The following is a 20604-nucleotide window of genomic DNA, read 5'->3' as shown; positions in this document are numbered from 1 at the left end:
AAGTACCAAATTGTCCTCATTTTCTTTGCTTATTAACAAAATAGCCCAGATGATCTAGTGCCATGTGCTGCATCTTATTAGAGTGCCTCTGCCCCATGGTTGTGGTGATGGGGCCCACTAATCAAGTATAAATTAGTGCAAAAAGGTACTATTGACACTCCAACTTTTACTTATTACATCCCAATTAAAAATAATGAGAATGATTAAATGGTTGATTATAAGTGAAAGTCACGATACAAATAGAAACCCACTCTTTTTTCTTTTTTTCAGATTTCTATTTTTGGGATTTTAGATTTTGTATAAGCCTAATCATAGTTGTAAACCACTACTGAAATTGTTTGAATGGGTGTTATAATATTTTGTAATGTTGAGAGCCATAGATTTTTCCCTCGGGATACACAATTGTACATCCCCATAAATATGTGCAATTGTGTATCCTGAGAAAAAGAATCTAGGGTTCTATATTCTATGTTCTTTAGTATGCGTTCATTTGAATGTTTTTTTCTTTTGCATATTAATCTTATGGAATAAATATGTAATGTATTTCTTAAGTCTCAGTTAAGCTTTTGGCCACTTGCGATTGAGAAAATTTGTAAAATTGCTACTCTTAGCCACTGATAATTGAAAATATATCCAAACAACAAATTGGCTCTCTTGATTGTTGGACCATGTCGACATTCATCTTCCAATGCAAATCCACAAGATTACTCTTATTAATGAACTCCTCGAAATTGCTCATTCTTCGGGTGATCTTACGATCACCTTCCATTTTCTATTTTTCAATCTGTTTTAAGGGTTCATATAGACGTAGTTCTCATTATTTTATTCACTATTCTAATGTTCGGACTTTGGAGCCCATACCAAATTACTCATCTTTCTAATTCGACAAATATTTTCTTCTTTAAATAGCCATTTGGATTTATGTAATAAAATCTAAAGATTATGTTGTCATCACTAGTTCCATTTCTAAGTGTAGTTTTGGTCGTTAGTTTTACCTTTTCTGAATGTTTATAGAAAAATATTTAGTAAAATTTTAACTCTTACTAAGGGTCCTTAGTCCTTGAGCTCAAATGAACACCACAACCCCTCTAGACTTCCTGAAAAAACTCAGATCTAAAAAAAAAAATAATAATAATAATAAAATAATTTTTTTTTTTGGCTTGATCCAAGGTTTTGATAATGGACAATTACTGAACTTCCATAGAACTCCCAAATTTAAAATCAAAATTCAACGATAAAAAATAACATTAAAAAAAAAATCAAAGTTCATAGAATTTTGTCCTCTACACCCCTGTGGCATCGGATAATGTTTTTGGATGCCACAAGGTGAGCTCAACAACCCTTAGTAAGAATTGAAATCTTACTAAGTTAGTAATGCTAGTTGGACTCATGTTTATATTAATTGTCATCACGAGATAGTTAAGACCTTGTTTTCTACTTCTGCAAAAAGACGTAATTTGTGAAGTCTTGTGATACAAAACTCCACAAAGTTTTGCAGGATTGCACATATGATGATTTGTAGTCAATGAGGGAAACAAAGCCCTGAATGTTCATTGGTTTTTGTTTTATGTCAGTTTATGATAATTTATGGTTGTACCGAACAATGCTTAGCTGAAAATGTATTGCAATAATATTCTAATTAATGAGTTCTTGAGATAATACAATTCATGAAGAATATTCACATCGATTTCTCTCGTGCTTTTTCTCTACATTGTGATTTCCCCATTTACTATGTATACCAATTAATCCATGCTAAACACTCTCAGTTCCAAATTAAGATCATAAGAAGCTATAACTCAATACATTGATAATGACCTCCAAGCATTGTTACAAATATATATATATATATATATATATATATGTGTGTGGGGGCGGTTCAAGGGCCATATGAGAAAACATATGAAAAAGCTTTCGTTTTTCAAAATAAGAGTTAGAGGTTTTGGATTGAGCTGATTTTTTGCAAGGATTGTCACTATGATGAAAAGATCATCCTCACAAAAAATCAGCTCAATCAGAAACTTCTAAATCCATCAAAAGTGATTTACAAATTAGTGATAAAAATTGGTAAAAAATCGATAGTCCACATTCTAAATCACTTTTAATGGGGTTAGAAGTTTCAGATTGGGCTGATTTTTTTTTTTTTTTTGGATGATCTTCCCATCATAGAGATCATCCTCACAAAAAATCAGCTCAATCCAAAATTTCTAACCCATATTTTAAAATTTTATTAAAAACGAAAGTTTTTACATATGTTTTCTCATATGGCCCTTGAACCTGACCCTATATATATATATGTGTGTGTGTGTGTGTGTGGGGTTAGCATTCCGTGTACACATAAGGCAACTCATAAAGCAACAAATCAACACAGCCGTCGGATTAAAAGATGATCCAACAACTCATGTTACAAAGTAGAGAAATTAAAGCACGTGGTTTTAATAAAAACACTTACATTTTTAAGTATTTGAAACTACCTCCCAGCACCCATTTCATCCACTTCATTGCCGTTCTTCATTGTGAGTGTTTCATTGAAGAGAAAGAGAAAAGAGAGAGAGAGAGAGAGAGAAAGAGAGAAAGCAAGCGAGAGCGAGAACGAGAGAGATCATCAAACTCGAAAAACTGTATAAACCTCTCTTAATCTATCATAAGCCCCCCTAAAAGTATCAGAATCAGATATCAAACTCGAAAAACAAAAATGGATAATTTCAGCCAAGAATCCCACCTGAGATCTAAAAATGTTTTTACATACGACTCTCTGTATCCCATCTACACCATGGCCATCTCTTCTTCGTTAGAAACAACCCATCGTATCGTTGTGGGAAGTTTCATCGAAGATCTCACTAACAAGGTTGACATCCTCTCATTCGATGAAGAAACCCAAACTTTCAAAATTGATCCCAATCTCTCCTCCGACCACCCTTATTCCCCAACCAAGCTCATGTTCTATCCCACCACCACCAACAACAAATCTCTTCGCCATCTCCTTGCATCCTCAGGCAATTATCTCCGTCTATGGGAAATAAGGAGAATTTCATTAAGCCAAGATCTTTTCTCAACAATAGCAAGACCAATGAGTTTTGTACTCCGCTAACTTCCTTCAATTATAACAAAGTAAAGCCAAAGTTGATTGGTACGTCGAGCATAGATACTAGTACAATTTGGGATGTGGAAAAGAAAAAGAGCAAAAAAATCGTTATTTTTTATTTATAATAACCTCTAAAACGATCGAGGAGGAGACAAACGCTTTTTCCATTAGATAAATAGACGAGATTTCCATCACCAAAGAGAGGAGAGTACCATTTAATAAGATCAAGTTACCATTAGGTTAGCAAGAAAAGGAAAGATAGGAAGAAGAAGAAATAAGACATTTTAGAGAGAGAGGATAAACGATGATCCATTGTTTTCTCTCTCTTCTCTTTCTCTTCAATGAGAACTCATAGTGAATAACGACAATGAAGATAATGAAATGGGTGCGGGGAGGTAGTTACAAATAGTTAAAATTATAAGTATTTTTATTAGAACCACGTGCTTTAATTTCTACACTTTATAACATGAGTCATTGGATCATCTTTTAATCCGACGGCTGTGTCGATTTGTTGCTTTATGAGTTGCCTTATGTGTACATGGAACACAACCCTATATATATAAAGGAAATTATCAAAATGTTAGCATTGTTGTTTCTCAAATTCCCATACCAACACATTATTCATTTTAATTTAAAAAATAATATTTTTTATTAATTTTTAAAATTAATTTATTCTAATGTTTCCTTAACAATAATTAAACAAAAGGCATGTCATTTGTTTTGGTAAACAGTTAAAAAATTTTCACTTTAAAAAAATAATATATTTCCCCCCAAAAAGAAATTAATTCCAAAAGTGATAATTTATCATTTTCAAAATAAAAATGAATAGTGTGCCGGTATTTCATAATTTTTAGTGAACATTTTGGTAGATCACCCATAATAGAAGAGAACATATATCAACACCCCAACTTTTATTTTATAACAAACCAAGGTACATATAGACAATCATTTAATTTCAAAAGGATTGGTGTGTTGTTAGTAATAGTTGGTATGTCAATAGAATTTCTTTAAAAGAGATGTTCTCCAGAAAGAGCAATGTATCTTTACTCGTAAGTTTTTCGAATCGATAGCTCCACCATTCTTAGAATTCAGACCATCCAACCATCCATATATAAGTCCTATCTATAAACAACCATCGGTACTAGCCATTTGCAACAACTATAATTCTAACATAAATTAGAATGCAACACAAATCATCAAATTTATTGTGTCTCAGTAATTATTGATTAAAGGAACGACAATCTCATGGATTTTGAGGATTGAGATGCATGAACCCTCATTCATCTAAAAAATAAGATACATGATCGTTGAAGGTGATAAACCCTAAATATTAAGAAATCTCCGGATCATAACTTCAAAACGAATTGGAGAAACACAATACTTGAAAGGGAGGAGGAGCAATTAATTAAAGATATTTTTTTAGAAAATTTAAATATACAAATTTATAAAGTGTTGGGTTAGTTAATGCAAGATCATTTTTTTGTAAAAATATTACCTAATTTGGATTGGTGTCAACAATATTTGCATTTCTTTTATCATGCAAAGTAAACATAATATCATATTTGATATGTGGAACAATTGTAACAAGTCTACTTTAATTGGGGTCCCATGGGAGCTCGTTCAACCATTTTAAATTTTCTTACTTTTTTGTGTTTCTTGTTAACTTAGGCATTGTTTGCGAACATAATTCATTATGTGGACACTTTTGGTGGAAAAGACTTTTCCCCGATTGGTAATCTTATAATAAAAGTACTTTACAAGAAATAATTATCTTCGAGATTTGGGTAGTTATATTAGAAGTTATAGACTTATTGGTCATCGACTTCAGATCTTATAAATGCTTTGTGGGGTATTTTAGTTATTAATTGGGAACATAATTACACTCACGTATGAAAAGTCCTAACTTTAGGTTTTGTCATATTACTTCAAATTTTTGGTATTTGGAAGTAGGTTTAAGTTGTTTATCATTTTTGTCCATTTTTAGTTTTCCACTCTTTTGAAAAATACTTCTCAAGCCTTTGTTAAACGTTAATTTTATGAACTCCAAAAGTGCTCATGAACGCCAAAACAGTGAGAAGTGATCTCCAAGTACATTCTCAGTAACTATCTTAATGGAAATGATAAATTTTACATGCGTGGACACCAACCTCACAAAATAATCGTAATTGTTTGATCTATATTAATGGCCACGAGAAATTTAACAAATAGTCATAAAACGTATAAATTGAAGGATTACGATAATTTGTCTTAATTTGATTTATGCCCGAAAGAATTCATTTGGTGATGGAAGACCGAATAATCGTGGATCTCAAGTGTATGTATTATTGAGACTTTCAAAGACTCATTCACGTCCATGTGTGACTATACATGTTGATCGAACTAGTGAGTCATGTATTTGCACATGACATGCACACATACACACACAAACCATAGGTAGAGTTTATAATATATATGAAGGAATTCTATTAAATACTATTTGATCATATTTAATCATTAATACTTCAAATGATATTACTTGTTTGGTAGATATTTTTATGTTTTACATTTTGCACACCTGAAACTTATATTATAACACTATCTTCAATAAATGCACGGTGTGAGGCTATAGCAAAGAAAGTGTGTTGTGATAAAAGGATTTTAAAAATATCAAGATAAGAAGATATCAACATAAAATTAAGTAGTTTGTAAAGGTCTGGATTAAAAGTTAGATGCATTATTAGTGTTTTTGAGTTTTGACAATAACTCAACAAAGCCTTATGACCATTGTAAAATTTTCATAATTTTACTTATGAAGACTAAGAAAACTATTTTATTATATTGTGACATGTGATATCTTGATATCCAGAATGATCATTGTATCTGGCTTCTTAGCCTAATACGACTGATCTTATCCAAAGAAAAGGAATCCAACTCTTGTTTCTCAATTCCTCGCAAAGTATTTCAAAATTATCTCAGAAGTGAAGACAAAAAAAAAAAAAAAAAACTAAGTACTAATCACTCAGGTCAGTATAATAGAGATTTGTGTTGCACGATCATTAAGCAAAATCAAACTTTTGGAATCGAAGAGTGTGCGTGGAGTAAACCTTGAGAGGGAAAAGCTTCTTTAGAAATTGATCATACAAAGCGGAACAAGTATTGACTGGCACCGAAATGAAATCTAGACAAGAGGATAAGGCATTCGGTGAATATGACATGTTAGCAAAAGATTATTCCTATACGATAGTAAGTTTTACAAACGTGAAGGGACCACAAAAAAAAAAAAAAAAGGATAGCACATAGACAAAGCTATGCATGATACAATGCTAACATTGTTTATTTATTTTGTTGAAAATTAACTTTATCGGAGTTATTTCATACTTACATCCTTTAATGATAAGAGAAAAAGTGGGGAATCAATATCTTAGTAAATAATCCAATTAGATTAAGATTGTCTTTCATTTCTTTATTTCCTTTTTTGTGTGTATGTATGTGTGTGTGGAGGAAAGGATCGTGGGGGTAGCCTACACTCCCCAAAATATATCCTTTTCCTGATATCCATGTCAAAAATATGTACAATTTTTTTGACTTTTAACAATTTGTTTAGTCATACGCGGACATTTGATCCATATAATTTCTTATTGTAGTTCGGTAGCTTAATAACGTTTTTTCATACTAGTTTTGTTTATTGCGTATGGTTCCAATGAAAACTTATCTTCTTATATTTCTATTCCATAAGAGTACATTATTTTCAAGCTAAACTTAAAGTTTCTCTTATATAAGAGTTGAAATATATAACATGGAAATTTAATATATTGCTCATATTAATTCTCAAAATTTCTTTTACGAATTTCATATAAATGTATTTTTTTTTACGAGATTACAAATATAAGATGTGAAGTGGTATCGTTCACACGTTATAGTGTATATTGTATGTGTTTAAATTTAAATGTAAAATATTTTTTGTTCATAATTTTTTTTTTTTATCAGTAACAAAATTTATGAAAAAAGTGGTCAAGATGACCAACTAAAGATATAGAACAATTAAGGTAAAACAATAGAACAAATCCAATCCCACCGAGTGACAAAATCCTTGAAGAACACACTTCTAAACTTAATAAACACTTTACACCAAAAAAAGATATAAGAAAGGACCGACAAAGAAACTTTTGAAGCATCCACACTTTTATCTTCAAAGCATCTTCTATTTCGCTCCTTCCACATTTCCCAACATATTGCAAACGGAGTAATCCTCCAAAGAGGTCTTTTGACATTAAAAAACTGAAAATCCTATTCATGCTATGACTGGAGTAGTGACTATACAAAAACATAAAGCAAACCTCACGCCATACCTCCCTAGAAAGAAGTTTCAAGTTTCTCTTGCAAAGGTGCAATGCAAGAGTACATAATCAATGGTTTCCTCACCCCTCATGCAAAGCAAACAAACATATGGCACTTGCACACCTCTTAACATAAGCTGGTCCAAGGTCAAATTCTTACTCAAGGTAACACACAAAATGACAAAGTCACTTTCAAGGGAAGTTTTTGACCCCACATGTCCTTTAATGAAAAATTAGAACCTACAAACGACATGAACTCATAGAACTAGTTCATTGAGAAGGTCCCTAAATGGCTGTTTTACCAACAAAACCCATTTGTCACCTCGGTGTTCACTCTTGCTCCATCTAAGCGTTATAAAAGCAGCGCTACTTCGTCCAATCATTTATGTTTCCTCTAAAGTCGAGGTTCTACCCTGACATACATTTTTCTTGGTTTACAAAAGAGAATACTGGTAATCCTTTCACTGTAGATAACATGAAGAATTGAGGGAACCTTAACATAAGTACGGTCTCCCCGCACCAAACATCTTCCCAAAATCAAATTCTTTTCCTCGAGCCAACCACAAAATTGATTATCTTTTGGAATTTTGAAAGAACTTTAAGGGTCCCTTTTCACTCCTCACAATCGTATGAAAGCCGCGAATCTTTGCTCTCCCAACCAAAAGGGTCAACAGCAAACTTCGCTTATACCAACTTTTTCCACAAGCTATCCACTTCATTCCCAAACCTGCAATGTTGTGGTTTATGATAAATATACTTAAATATAAATTCACTTCTATGAAAATAAATTTATCGTATATTTATTTTTTACAAGAAAATGATGGAAAATATATATATATATATTTTTTTTGTTGTTGCAGTCAACACTATGTGGGTAATAAACGTATGAATTTGAAAGAGAAATACATGTTTAATAGGATTAAACTCTGCAAGAAATCTTTTTCTATCTTAATTTAAGTCCAATACATGCATTGCTATTAGTATTTTTCTACCTTTCCATTTTTTATTTTCTTTTTTTTAAAGCATTTTACTTAGACTACTTATATGGTGTAAAATCTTTGTTCAGACAATATCTCATCAATATGACTAAATAAAGAATGTATTAACTTGATAAGTTACAATGTTTGGATATCACGAACTAGGTTCAAAACTCATCTTGAAGAACTACTAACAACCAACCACTTGGCTACCCAAAAACACAATCTAAAAAATAGATTCATCATTTTGAGGGAGAGTTTCCAATGTATGACTAAGATGGGAGAAGAAAAACACTTAGATCTATAATAAACAAATTCATATGAAGTCTTAATAATCCTATGAAACATGTGACTTTTCTCCTATCTAAATCGTGCTAGCACTAGATGTTCTTATCACAAACATTGTTCAAAATTTAACAATTCCTTTTCAACATTGAAAATTACTTTTGAGTGGAAATAATCATTAACTTGACGTAACTACCTAAGAGTTCTTGTTGAATTTAATAAGACAAATATTATACGCATTTCATAAGTAGTATAATATAACGATCATCTTTCAATGAGAATTTGACTAGTTGATATGCCTACGTGTTGAGAAAGTTACTCCACGTATTGACTAATATAATATAAATAATGGATGTCTATCTTATGTTTAATTTTTTGCCCAACATCGTAGAAGGGATATTTGAATAATTGTTAAGAACTTTGAATAAATTATCTCTTCTCCATTCACCACAATGCATGCAGTTTGTCAATACCACTTCTTTGGTGCAATCAATTTGATGAGTAGAACTCTAAATTCATCCATCCAAACCAAACCATTAATTGTACTTCAACTTGTTAGTCTTGCCAATTTTGCACAATTAGTGTGATGATGCAAATTTCAACATTCCTGTGTCCCAAACAAATTATGGATCGTACTTAAGTCTCTCCATCCTACATCTTTAGCATAATCAATTTGTCAATGCAAATTCTAACATTCATTTATAAAAAATAAATCATCGATCAGACTTATGTTTATCAGTCCCACCCATTTTACAAAATCAATCCCAAACAAACCTTTGATTGCACATAAGTTCACCAATCCCACAAATTCTACACAATTAATACGATGGTGCATGTCTTAACATTTTTCTATACCACGTCTTTTGTGCAATAAATCATAGCAAATCATGGATCATGCATTTTTTTTTAGAGTCGTGCTGGAGTAACATTGTGGGAGACATTTCTGATGTGGAAATGTGTAGGAACCATAGATGCTTTTCTTTGAGATACGAGTGAGATTTTGATCAAAAACATTTATGGCTCCTACACGCTTTCACGTCATAAATTTTTCCCATGATGCCCCCACAATGTTACGTCAGCAATATCCTTTTATTTTATTTAATGGATAAACATGCTTTTAATGAGTTTAATAACTCGATGCTGGCGGGATTTGAACCCAGGTCTCTGGTATCATTACCCAAAGACAAATCATGGATCATACCTAAAATATGTTCATTGCACATCTTTTGTGCAATAAATACGTGGATACAAATCCTTGCATTCCCTATCTAAAAGAAATCACATTGTATCTAAGCTCGTCAGTCCGACAATACTGATTTTTTACCTTCATTTATCCAAAATAAATCATCTATGTATTTAAGCTCATTAGCGAAATTAACTTGATGGTGCAAATTCCAACATTACTCTATCCAAAATAATTCCTTGATCGAACTAACGATTAAAAGAATGGAGTAACTTAAATACCCGAAAACTTTAAGATAAATTATAAAAAATAAATATCTTCACGATGCAAGTTAATTAAGCTATCAATAGTATTTTCTCGTACAACCGTTCGATGTTGATTCAACGATAATTTCCTCGATAAGTACATTGGGTAGGCCTATCAATGATTTAACGAATCCCAACACCGTGGATCATCATATATTTTGAAATAAATAAAATCTAATATGAATTTATTACCATTAAATAAAGTACCAAATTAGTGAAGAACAGAATCTTGTGACTGACGCAATAATCCCCTTTTATCCTCAAAATTAACTAAAACCGCTTTCTCAAGTCAAATTCGCCTGTAAATTTCCTCGATTTTTCTTCTACGCTTGTCGATGACGTTTGTTCGAGAATTCTGACTGATTCTCGACTGTAAGAAAAGAGATCGATTGTAGGGTTTGCTTGCTTTGCAAATCTTTGTTTCAGGTAATATAATTTTTATTTTTTCTTTGATCTGATTCGATCTAGAGCTATTTTCTTTTATGAATTCCAGTCCGAAACCCTAATTTTGTTTGGCTAATTGGGTTCTGAATCTTGTTTGTGTTCAAGTAAAGATCACTAATCTCGATATTTTTTGTGTTCTAGTTTAATTTATTGATTGCTGGATTTATTTATTTTCAAATTGTTACCAGAATTTGTCAATTTTATGCTCTTAGAGTTCTCTGAAGTCTCAACACCAAATTAAGGGGTCTCTGATGTATTCTTTGATAGAGCCCTAATTCAGTTGAAATTGTCTTCATTACTGCAGCATTGCAGCAGAAATGCCAAGATTTAGGTTTTCTTTTTGTATTTTTTTGTTGGTTTTCTTCTGTTTCTGTTAGGTGTTGGTTTGAAGATGCAATTGTGATTATGCTGTAAATTTCATTGTTACATGTTGCCTTTACGATGACCGATGTTTCTGAGTGGGAGTATTGGAAGGGCTGAAGTTGGAAGATGTTTTAAGATGTAATGAGTAGAGTTGATAAAAATAGGTCTAGGCCTTCAAACACCGATGCGATTATGATGTATTCTGCTTTAAGAAACCATAAATTTTTATAGGTATTTGATTAAAGACCTGTTAGATGTGTAGGGAAGCTCTTCCCAAGATTTACCATTACAATAGCTACTTCTGTGGTTTTTACAAGATTCTATCGTTTTAGTCTTTTAAGTCCATCTTAGAAGCTAGTTATTGGGTTTATTATGAGATCTAGGGTATGTTGATCATTATTCAACTTGGAATTAGCTTATAAAAGAAAAGAATTGGGTTTGCTATTGATGGATGCCCAATATTGTTTGGTTAGCGTTCGAACTATATATTTTTCCATTTTATTATTATTATATTTTTTATAAATTGTTTGTCCAAAAGCGTGTAAGTTACACTAATTTTGACTAGTGAATAAAAATTATCTTTAGGGATTATTTTTCTTGGCTAGCTTTTTTGGGTTTTTCAGGAGACCGTTGCAGAAGGTTTATTGAGGTTTCTCTGTAAGAATTCTGACTTTGTTGGTGCTTGGAGTTCTCATCTATCACTTTTCCCTAGTTGTCCCTTGATCAACCCCCTTTGCCACTACTTGGTGATCAAAATTTATGTTGTGTTGGGTTTAATTATTTGCACATGAAAAAAGAAAAAAAAAATGAGCTTTTTGTGTGTGATGCAGTTTTGGATGATGCTTATCTGATCTTGATGGTTTATAAAGAAAGCGTTGAGGTCATTTAGAATTAGTGGCAAAGTTAGTAGTTGTCATGAATAATTGCAAAAGTGATATCTGGGTGCTTTATGTTGTCAAAGAGGTGCTAAATCTCATTGCTTAGGTGCAGAAAAGTTATCTACAATGCCTTTGCGGCTCATGAATTTATACTCTCTTGATATAAGGAGGAGGTTTTGGACCATGTGCATGAGTTATGTTTATGCTTGAAAGGATATCCTATACAGTTCAACAAAGATTAAAATAATCATTTCATTGTGTTGGCTGGTTTCTTTGCCATATGCATCCATCCTTATCCCTTGGTGAATACTTGGAAACGCTAAAAATTTGGGACAGAGAGTTTTTTTCTTCACTTTTGACATTGCACAATGAATCAATGATTGTTGAGTAGATTATTTTTTAAGTTCTATAAGTGGGCTAAAGGTAGGCTTTATTGTGGTGGTTCAGGCCATTGGATTTCTGACCTTCAATGTCCCATAAATACTTATTGTTATTGTTCATGGTGCAAATGCACCTTATCAAAATTATTTGTTTAGGTTTCAATATGGGTTTTGTCTATTGTTTAAATCCACAACTTAAAACATGGCCAAGAATAGGCAACTTACTTATAGTGTATGTTCATGTGTGGGCTTTAGTATTTTTTAAACTAATTTCACTTATATTGGGATTTGTTGATTCTTTCTCCACCTTCTTTTTGGACAGTAATCAATCTTTTATTTTAACCAGGCTTGAATAATTCGGAGTTGTATGCCAATTTGGAGTTTGTAAGGTGCATTATTCGAGGATTTGGAATGTGCAAGTATAGAAATCTAGAGTTATTGTGATGTCATAATATGTAATGGAGTCACAAGTGGCTTTGGAATGTGAGAGTCACTTCACACCTGGGAATCCTTTGATTAAGGATGGAGATTCTGGTGTTACTTCATCTTCACCAAGCCTTGTTGATTCTCAGCAGCCTGGTATGTCTCTAGGGGTTCTTGATCTTCCATTATTCTTTTTTTTCTTCTTCTTCTTTTACATCTTTTATGGTTACCAGAGACACTATTTAGAAGTGAGCTTATCCGAAAGAAATGTACAAGTAGACCCTTCCTTATCATGCTATTTTATAATTACAGCTAAAAGACAAACACGACAATGGGCTGCTTGGACACGTCAAGAAGAAGAAAGTTTCTTCAATGCATTACGACAAGTTGGCAAGGCATGTTTCTGTCTGCATTTATTTTGCAATACAATTCTTTACTATCCGAGTTTTCCTAATAGCAGACATGTCATGCTCTGATTGCAGAATTTTGAGAAGATCACATGCCGTGTCCAGAGTAAAAATAAAGATCAGGTGATCTGCTTTCTCTCCACATTGTCCACCAATATATCTTAGTATGTGATAGTGAAACAATATGAAAATATTAGGTCTATGAGGCTCTTCTATTTATCCCTTCTTTCTTTTGGATTTGTAGAATTTTTAGTCCTCTTTGTTTAAATTGTCTATGAACTTTATTACCTTATTCAAACAGGCTCATAGTAGGTAGTCTACTAAATCCATAGGAACTTTAGGAAGTGGGGAACAGACCTGTATAATTTTTTGCAGGCCCTTGCATGCCTATTTGAGGCTATTATAGAGAGATAAAAAGCATTTTTAAGGGAAATATTGGAAATGATAAGTCTTCAGATAAAACAGATTATTGTAGTATTCTTTTTCATTAAAATTTTGATATGTCAGCTCATTGTCATTGAGGAAAAAAAATAAAGTAATATAGGTATATAAGTCTGACTTAGTGCATGCAAACACTCCAACTCTTGGTTAGTGGGTGCGGGTGCGAGAACGCAATAGTGCCCAGTTTAAAATATCCTCAAGTTGGAAGCACCTTCAAAGCATTATGTATAAAAATAATGTATTATGTTTTTAAGCTTAAAAACTAAAACTAAAAATGATTTGTTGCCTTGAAAATATTTGATATATATATATATACAGCTACCTGGGATCTCACAGGTCTTTCACTCTCTCTCTCTCTCTCAAAATTTTTTTTTTTTTTGCAAGAAAATTGTGGGTTTCACTTAGAACTATTGGGAGTTCGTTTCCAATAGTTGGATGCATGTTCTAGATATTATGGTAGAGTGAATTGATTGTGGATTTGCTCTCAAAGTGTGAAATCCCCAGATGGATGAATCTGGTCTCTAAGCTCCAAATTGAAAATTTTTATCTCCATGATGAAGATGTTATACTTACCTGTTAAACCATTGGGATTCTTTTTCTTAGTATATTTGTGACTATAGCTCAACTCATACTTTTGTATTCGTTATAGAAGAGCACATGCAGCATGCACAAGAAATTGTGTGGTTTTACCTGTCCAAAAACATATTGGGTTGATCACTTGATCAGGGGTGGATTTAGAGTGGGGGCACTTGCCCCCACAAGAATTTTCAAAGCCTAGGAATTAGTGAGCTATCACAACAGCTTTTAGCGGCAGATAAATCTGCCACTATTGCCCCCACAACTTTTTTTTTTTTCACTCTTAGTTGTCCCCACAAAATAATTTCTACTCTTGGTTGCCCTCACATGGGCAAAATCCTGGCTCCGCCCCTTGCACTTGACGGCTTGATTCCATATCTATAACCGTGGTTATGAGTGTCCCTTGACTCATCTCATCTCTCTTCAAAATCATAATGTTTTCATATTTTTATATTTTGCAGGTCAGACATTATTACTATCGTCTTGTGAGACGTATGAACAAACTGTTGGGTCCTGAACTTTGTCTAGATGCCAAGAACTCCAAAGATACTAATGCTGCAATGCTTCGATGGTAACCATAACTATTATTCAATTTATTTTTATATTAGTTTTATTGATTATATACATAAAGCAAGACATTCATTTTGCACCATTTCTTTTATATTTTTATAGGGCATTGCTGAGGTACCTTAAGTATATGTTGGCTTTGTTTTTATTGTAATGATTTCTTTTCCTATGGGAATCCTAGTGACAAAGTCGTCGGGGTTTGGGAATAACTCGGCAAGGGAAAGTTTCAGAAAAGTCAGCAAATCGATAAAGTTGGGAAAACATTGGATAAATTAAAAAAAATAAAAAAATAAAAAAATATAAACAACTTTTTTAAGTTAAAAAAATATGTATTTTATATATTAAATGATGAAATAATACTTAAAAAATAATATAAATAAAAATAGTCATTGAACTCTTTCAAAAGACTGTCAATTAAATCATGATTTTTGTCACTATGGTGGAAATTAGAGGCAACTACAAAATAATATTTATACATCATATATACGTCTAGTTGTTTGAATTTATACAGCAACTTTAACTTATTCTGTCATGTTCCAAATGACGAATATTTTATTTGAGCATTTGTTTTATGAAACAATCTTCATAAAGTTCTAATTTGAGCTCGCTTATAGAAAAGGATGATTGTGTTTGGATCAACCTTACAAATCCATCTGAAAAATTTTGCTAGTCTTTGAACTTTCACCCTTTAGCTGTTGATACTCTTGAATTTAGGTGCTGATGATGTTATTTGAGTACTATTTGAGAAGTTTTTTAGGGCAGTTACCCCATTTTCTAAGGACTACATTTTGATGAAAATTCTCTATGGTTTTTCCCAAACTGAGTCTACTTATTGAGATGACCGCCTTTTCATAAAATTCTCAATTGTGTTACAGGTGGTCTTTACTGGAAAAGTATAGCTGCAAGGCTTCTAAGCTTCACTTGAAGCCTCGAAGGTTTAAGATTTTCATAGAGGCTTTGGTTAGTCTGGAATCTATGTTTTATTTCCTTAATTCTTTCTGTTTGAAATATGGTTTCGTTTGCATGCATTAGATTAATTAATTTATCTTGCCATGTAGGAGCATCAACTCTTGAAGGATCGCAAAAAGAATATAAGGAAACGACCTTCCCAGGGTGAAAATTGTTCGTCTGCATCTCCAGTAAATGTTTCTCTTCATAGTAAAGCATCGGGGCACGATACTCGTCCTGTTAAATTGCTTATTGTTGATGGCCAAAATATTCAAAAACTAGGTTCTGGAAAAGGGTCTTCACTGAAGCGTAATGTGAATTCTGGCACTAATCGAAATAACAGCAAAGGTGACTTAGCCGCTGTGAAGACTGTGAGGCAACGACGTAAAACAGGTAATATCATGTTTTCCTTTATCTTAATATAATTTAAAAGATGAAATGTGATATGTACTTGGTACCATACTTAAATTTTCCAAGTATTCTATGTTTTTCTGTGCCATTCTCATGTACACCTCAAGGTGCTCCCTCTGGCTTGAGTATAAAGAAGCACATAGATTTTTGTGGCATAACATGAGTGTCTTATTATATTCTCCATACTTCTAATTTTTGGTCTTTATGAGATTAAAGCAGTGTTTTGAATTGGGCTTCCAGAAATTGGACGGGCCGCTTGGTTTATATGACATTCAACATTCTTGACCGTACTATGGATATTAGTATGGATTTTGATATTTTGTATAACCTTACGTGTGACAAAGAGATTGCTGACTCGTTCGTTGCCCAAGGAAAGTGTTTCACAGAAATTAATTTATTAACACCTGGGAACTCTCATTAACTTTCTTCCCATATTCTTTTGACTAAAATTATTTGATATTTATCAATACTTGTTCACCATTCCATCGGTGCTAACTAGATAACTTATTCTCAGATGATGTAATTGGTTATGCTCTGGTGGATTGATTTGGCTTATTTGTAATTTATGGCCATATGTATTCTTCATTTTTGTCAACTTCCCTTTTTCTTGAATTCAGTTGTGATGGAGCTCTACTTAATACACAGATCTTTGATCGCCATTTTCATCTTTGCAACAAATATCCGCTGCAACCTTTTTCTTATTTTTTTGAAATATAAACTTTGCTCCCACCTTATCCATGGTCATGACTTTTTTCATGCCTCGCATCAACCAAAAAAAAATCTCTTATGAACTCGAAATTTGGTTGTTACTGGTTCTTCGCTAGGTGGTGCCTCATCTGCGGCATACAAGAGATGGGAAAAGGCTGCAATGGCTGGCGTTTCCTTAGTTGCGGATGCAGCTGAGCATTTGGAGCGGACAACCACCAATAAAAGGGTCTCCTCCCCTGATCAAAGAAACTCGGCTCAGTTATTTCCCAGGGCAGTAGTTCCCACCACTGGTAAGTTCCTGGAAGGAAACAAAAGCAAAACTAAAATGCAAATTTTGTAACTCTACCTGATTCTGCCCCATCCATGTTTCCCAGGGAAAAAGAGTGTTGACACATTTGGAAACGTTATGCCCCATTTGCCCCTACCAACATGCTCCCAACATCAGGTTACAGAAACCACTGAACGGTCTTTTACGAAACTCAAGCTCCAGTTGTTCCCAATTGATGAAGCTACACGAAGAGCCCTGGAGAAGGTAAAATAAGAAAAAGCAGAAAACTATACACACATTTTATCTAGTAAAGAATTTCCAGCAGCTGGAATGTGATCAGAATAGGGCTTAAAATGGGTCAGGTTCGGGCCAGATCTGAGTATATCCATATCCAGATCCGAATTTTTATTTGGATCCTGATCCTTTTAGCCAAAACCATATCCAAACCATTTTGCCTTCTCTAAAACTGGATCCAGTCTGACCCAACCGAATTACTTGATTGATGTCAGTCGGGTTGGATAATTTTGGACCGGTCAACATTTTTTTTGTTGCTATATTTCTATTTTAATTGTATAGTATTCTATTTTACTAATATAATTCTTTTATTTTATAAGAATTCATGTTATATTAAAGTAGTAGAAAAAAGATATTATGAAAAACATATAAGTATAATTCTCAAAGCAATATATCATCCAGATCTAGGCGGATATAGGGATGGATTCTTATCCGGCCTGAGTCGCCGGATCCGACTCGGATCAATGGACATCAACCATATTCGATCAATTTTTTAATTCGGGTCTACTCCAAGGGTCCAAATCTGCTAAATTCAGATTTGTATCACTTGGGATTTCGGATAAGATCCAACCCATTCGATGCCCTAGATCAGTACTTAAAAGGCAATGATTAACAAGACTTCATATGTACTGTAGGATGAACATAATCCACACTTGGAGCTCACTCTGAGTGCTCGGAAGAAGATCTCATCAGTTCTAGAACATCTCGATCGCAAATGGGGCAATTCAAGTATAGCAGTAGGGGAGTTAATGCTTTTTCCTTACGGTGTTCAGAGGGAAAACCTAGTAGGTCAACATAGATGGACACAGGACACTGTTGCCAGTGCATCAGATGTATATGCAATTATCGGAAGCCCTCCGGTGTTCCGCTTGAGGTTTTCTTCTTTATTTGTTTTTCCTGCACTAGGCATTGCTTTAATATAACACACCCAATTAGTTAAAACCCGATTTACTGATTTTTGTAATTCATCCATCAAGGTATGGATGGTTCTCTAATGCAGAGCTTGCATCAGTAACCCCTCGAGCATCATCTCTCCGTAGTGATCAGGAGATTATGAGTATGAACATATGGAATAGGACGGAGCAGACTGCAGATGCAACAACAATGTCCGCTTCACCTCACGACTCTGAGAAACTTGTAGCGTCCTCCAAGGACCAACTAACCTCAATGACAGAGCACACTGATCTTATACCTTATACTGATTTGCCAGAAGAGATGGTAGGGTGCATTGATTTAGATCCCAAGAATAATTTTCCGGAATCCTCACAGCGTGCAGCTGATTTTTCATGGCTTAGAAAGGAAGCCGGTGATGGGATTTTCAAGAAACAATGGGAAGATGTGGTATATCTCTCTTCTAACCTATGTAACTTGACACAAAAGTGGACACAGATATGGGGCATCAGCTTCAGATCTCTCTCTGGAGCCTGGTTCTTTGCTATCTGTGCATATGTATAGGGTTGGGATCCGTAGAGTCATGAAAGTGTACTCATATGTTTACACACAATCACAACCGTGTAAATATTAATTACAACTGTTGGGGTTTATCTTCGAGATTCATGCTATATTCTCGGGATACCTTTTTTATCCTGGCCCTTGGATTTCACATATACACAGTCAGGATTGTGAGTGAACATATGAGTGCCCTTTCCATATGTCTACCGATCTCGACCCTATATATATTAAACTAACAAAAACTGTGTTATGGTTCAGAGTATGGAAGCATCAAATTATTTGGAGAATTAAGGAACTACAAAATATTAAAAACCATGAACATAAAATACTTTTTAATGGACAGAATAGGTTTTGCGAGACACCTTTAACACATTTTCTCATCCCGTTTTTAACTGATTATTTTTAGGACAATCTGAAAACGAACAATGGTGCCACATTGTCTGCTGGGGATTGGGCAGATAGCCTGACTAATATAAGCATGGGAGAGCTACTGATGGAAGCATCTCAAGCCATGAACAATGATGGCATTGAGGCACCCATTGTGGAAAACTCTCAGTTTCTTCAGCAGATACCATTTAGTTGTGATTCATTCGATGCTGCCATTGCTGCTCATATATCTGGTCGTCAAGGCAAGCCAGACCTACCTTCTGCTCAAGTGTCTCATGCTACTACATCCATCTGGGATGCTGAAGAAACCTGTGATGCCTTCTCATTCCGAAAAATTCGAGCTTCAAACCAAAAGATTCCATGCCCATCTGGGTCTGTTTCTTTAGAATCCTGGAAACAAACCGAACATACGGGTTCTATGGGCTTCAGGAGCTTGGTTGAGGTTTGCTTCCTATCACCATTTTCCGAGCATCTGTTACTTTGATCTAAGCATGTTTGTAAGGTGAAATTTACATGATCTTTTCTATAGGTGTTACCTGAAATACGGACAACTGATTATACTATTTGTGAAGGAGATCCAACTGATGACAAGTCTGATACAAACAGACTTGATGACTCCACCAAGGATCTTGGCTCACTTACAGATATTTATTGGGTACTCAAACTTCTCTTCTAAAAGAGAGCTTCTATTGCCATACCAATTATTACTAACTGTGCCCCAATATGTATGCTGATTCTTTGGCTATTTATTGGCGTGGCATTAGCAAAAGTTGGTGTGGCAATTGGATCTCTCTTCTAAAATTGCTTTACTTTTTCCCCATTGTCCTAGCGGAATTCGAGGAAAATAATAATCTGGTTTTATGTTCTTTTGTGACCTGTTATATGCTGCAGCCGGACTCTCTAGGACCATTAGATTTGGATACACCTACGACAAGATACCATGGCCAAGATTTGATGTTCAGTGATAGTATCAGCCTAACCGGCTTGAACCGCTTGATAGCCAACAGTCTGGATGCGTTTCAGAACTGCTCATTCTTTGGCTTGGACAAGAAAGAACCATCTTCGACAAGTGAAACTCGGGGAACTTCCGTGCTTTTGGATCATAAAATTGGTGGTGAGGTTTGAGAATCACTAATCTGGAAGTGTATATGACATACATGGAAACCCTAAAAAGTGAGCTTGAGTTCTTTCGTTCTGGTTTGGTGTCTGGAGAAGATTAAGCTTTCTTCTTTCTCGACAAGACGTGAGCTGATTAACGTGGCCGGGGATGGTATGGTGCTCGCCAATGGAATTGCGGGTTGGGCATGCAATGTGTTGACTAAATATCCGATTAAAGAAATCCTGACCCATCACTGTACAGAAACATAATCTGTAGACAGATTTGTGCCCTAATCTTCACTGTTTAATAAATTCATGTAAAATCATGTTTTCTCTTCTCCATTTCCTTTGTTTTTTTGTCCAAGGGCATGAGAACAAGAAACAAGACTTTGTTGGAAAAATGGTCTTGAA

At 34.0% G+C, this 20604-nt stretch overlaps 1 protein-coding gene across 1 annotated transcript; it reads left to right on the top strand.

The window, feature by feature from the left end:
• The first annotated feature begins 10360 nt into the window (after positions 1–10360).
• TKI1 (TSL-kinase interacting protein 1) lies at positions 10361–20535 on the top strand. The gene is made up of 14 exons (XM_086425602.1): positions 10361–10574; positions 12560–12792; positions 12949–13031; positions 13119–13166; positions 14522–14631; positions 15503–15587; positions 15686–15968; positions 16811–16984; positions 17069–17226; positions 17892–18130; positions 18234–18597; positions 19115–19537; positions 19625–19750; positions 19987–20535. Exons 2-14 carry the CDS (start codon positions 12672–12674, stop codon positions 20218–20220), a joined length of 2448 nt encoding a protein of 815 aa, XP_086281728.1. The 5' UTR covers positions 10361–10574; positions 12560–12671; the 3' UTR covers positions 20221–20535.
• Positions 20536–20604: the final 69 nt, after the last annotated feature.

Source organism: Akebia trifoliata, chromosome 15, assembly GCF_017979445.1.
Source record: "Akebia trifoliata isolate Shusen 1 chromosome 15, ASM1797944v1, whole genome shotgun sequence".
NCBI lineage: Eukaryota > Viridiplantae > Streptophyta > Magnoliopsida > Ranunculales > Lardizabalaceae > Akebia > Akebia trifoliata.
This window is presented reverse-complemented; position numbering and strand designations above follow the sequence as displayed.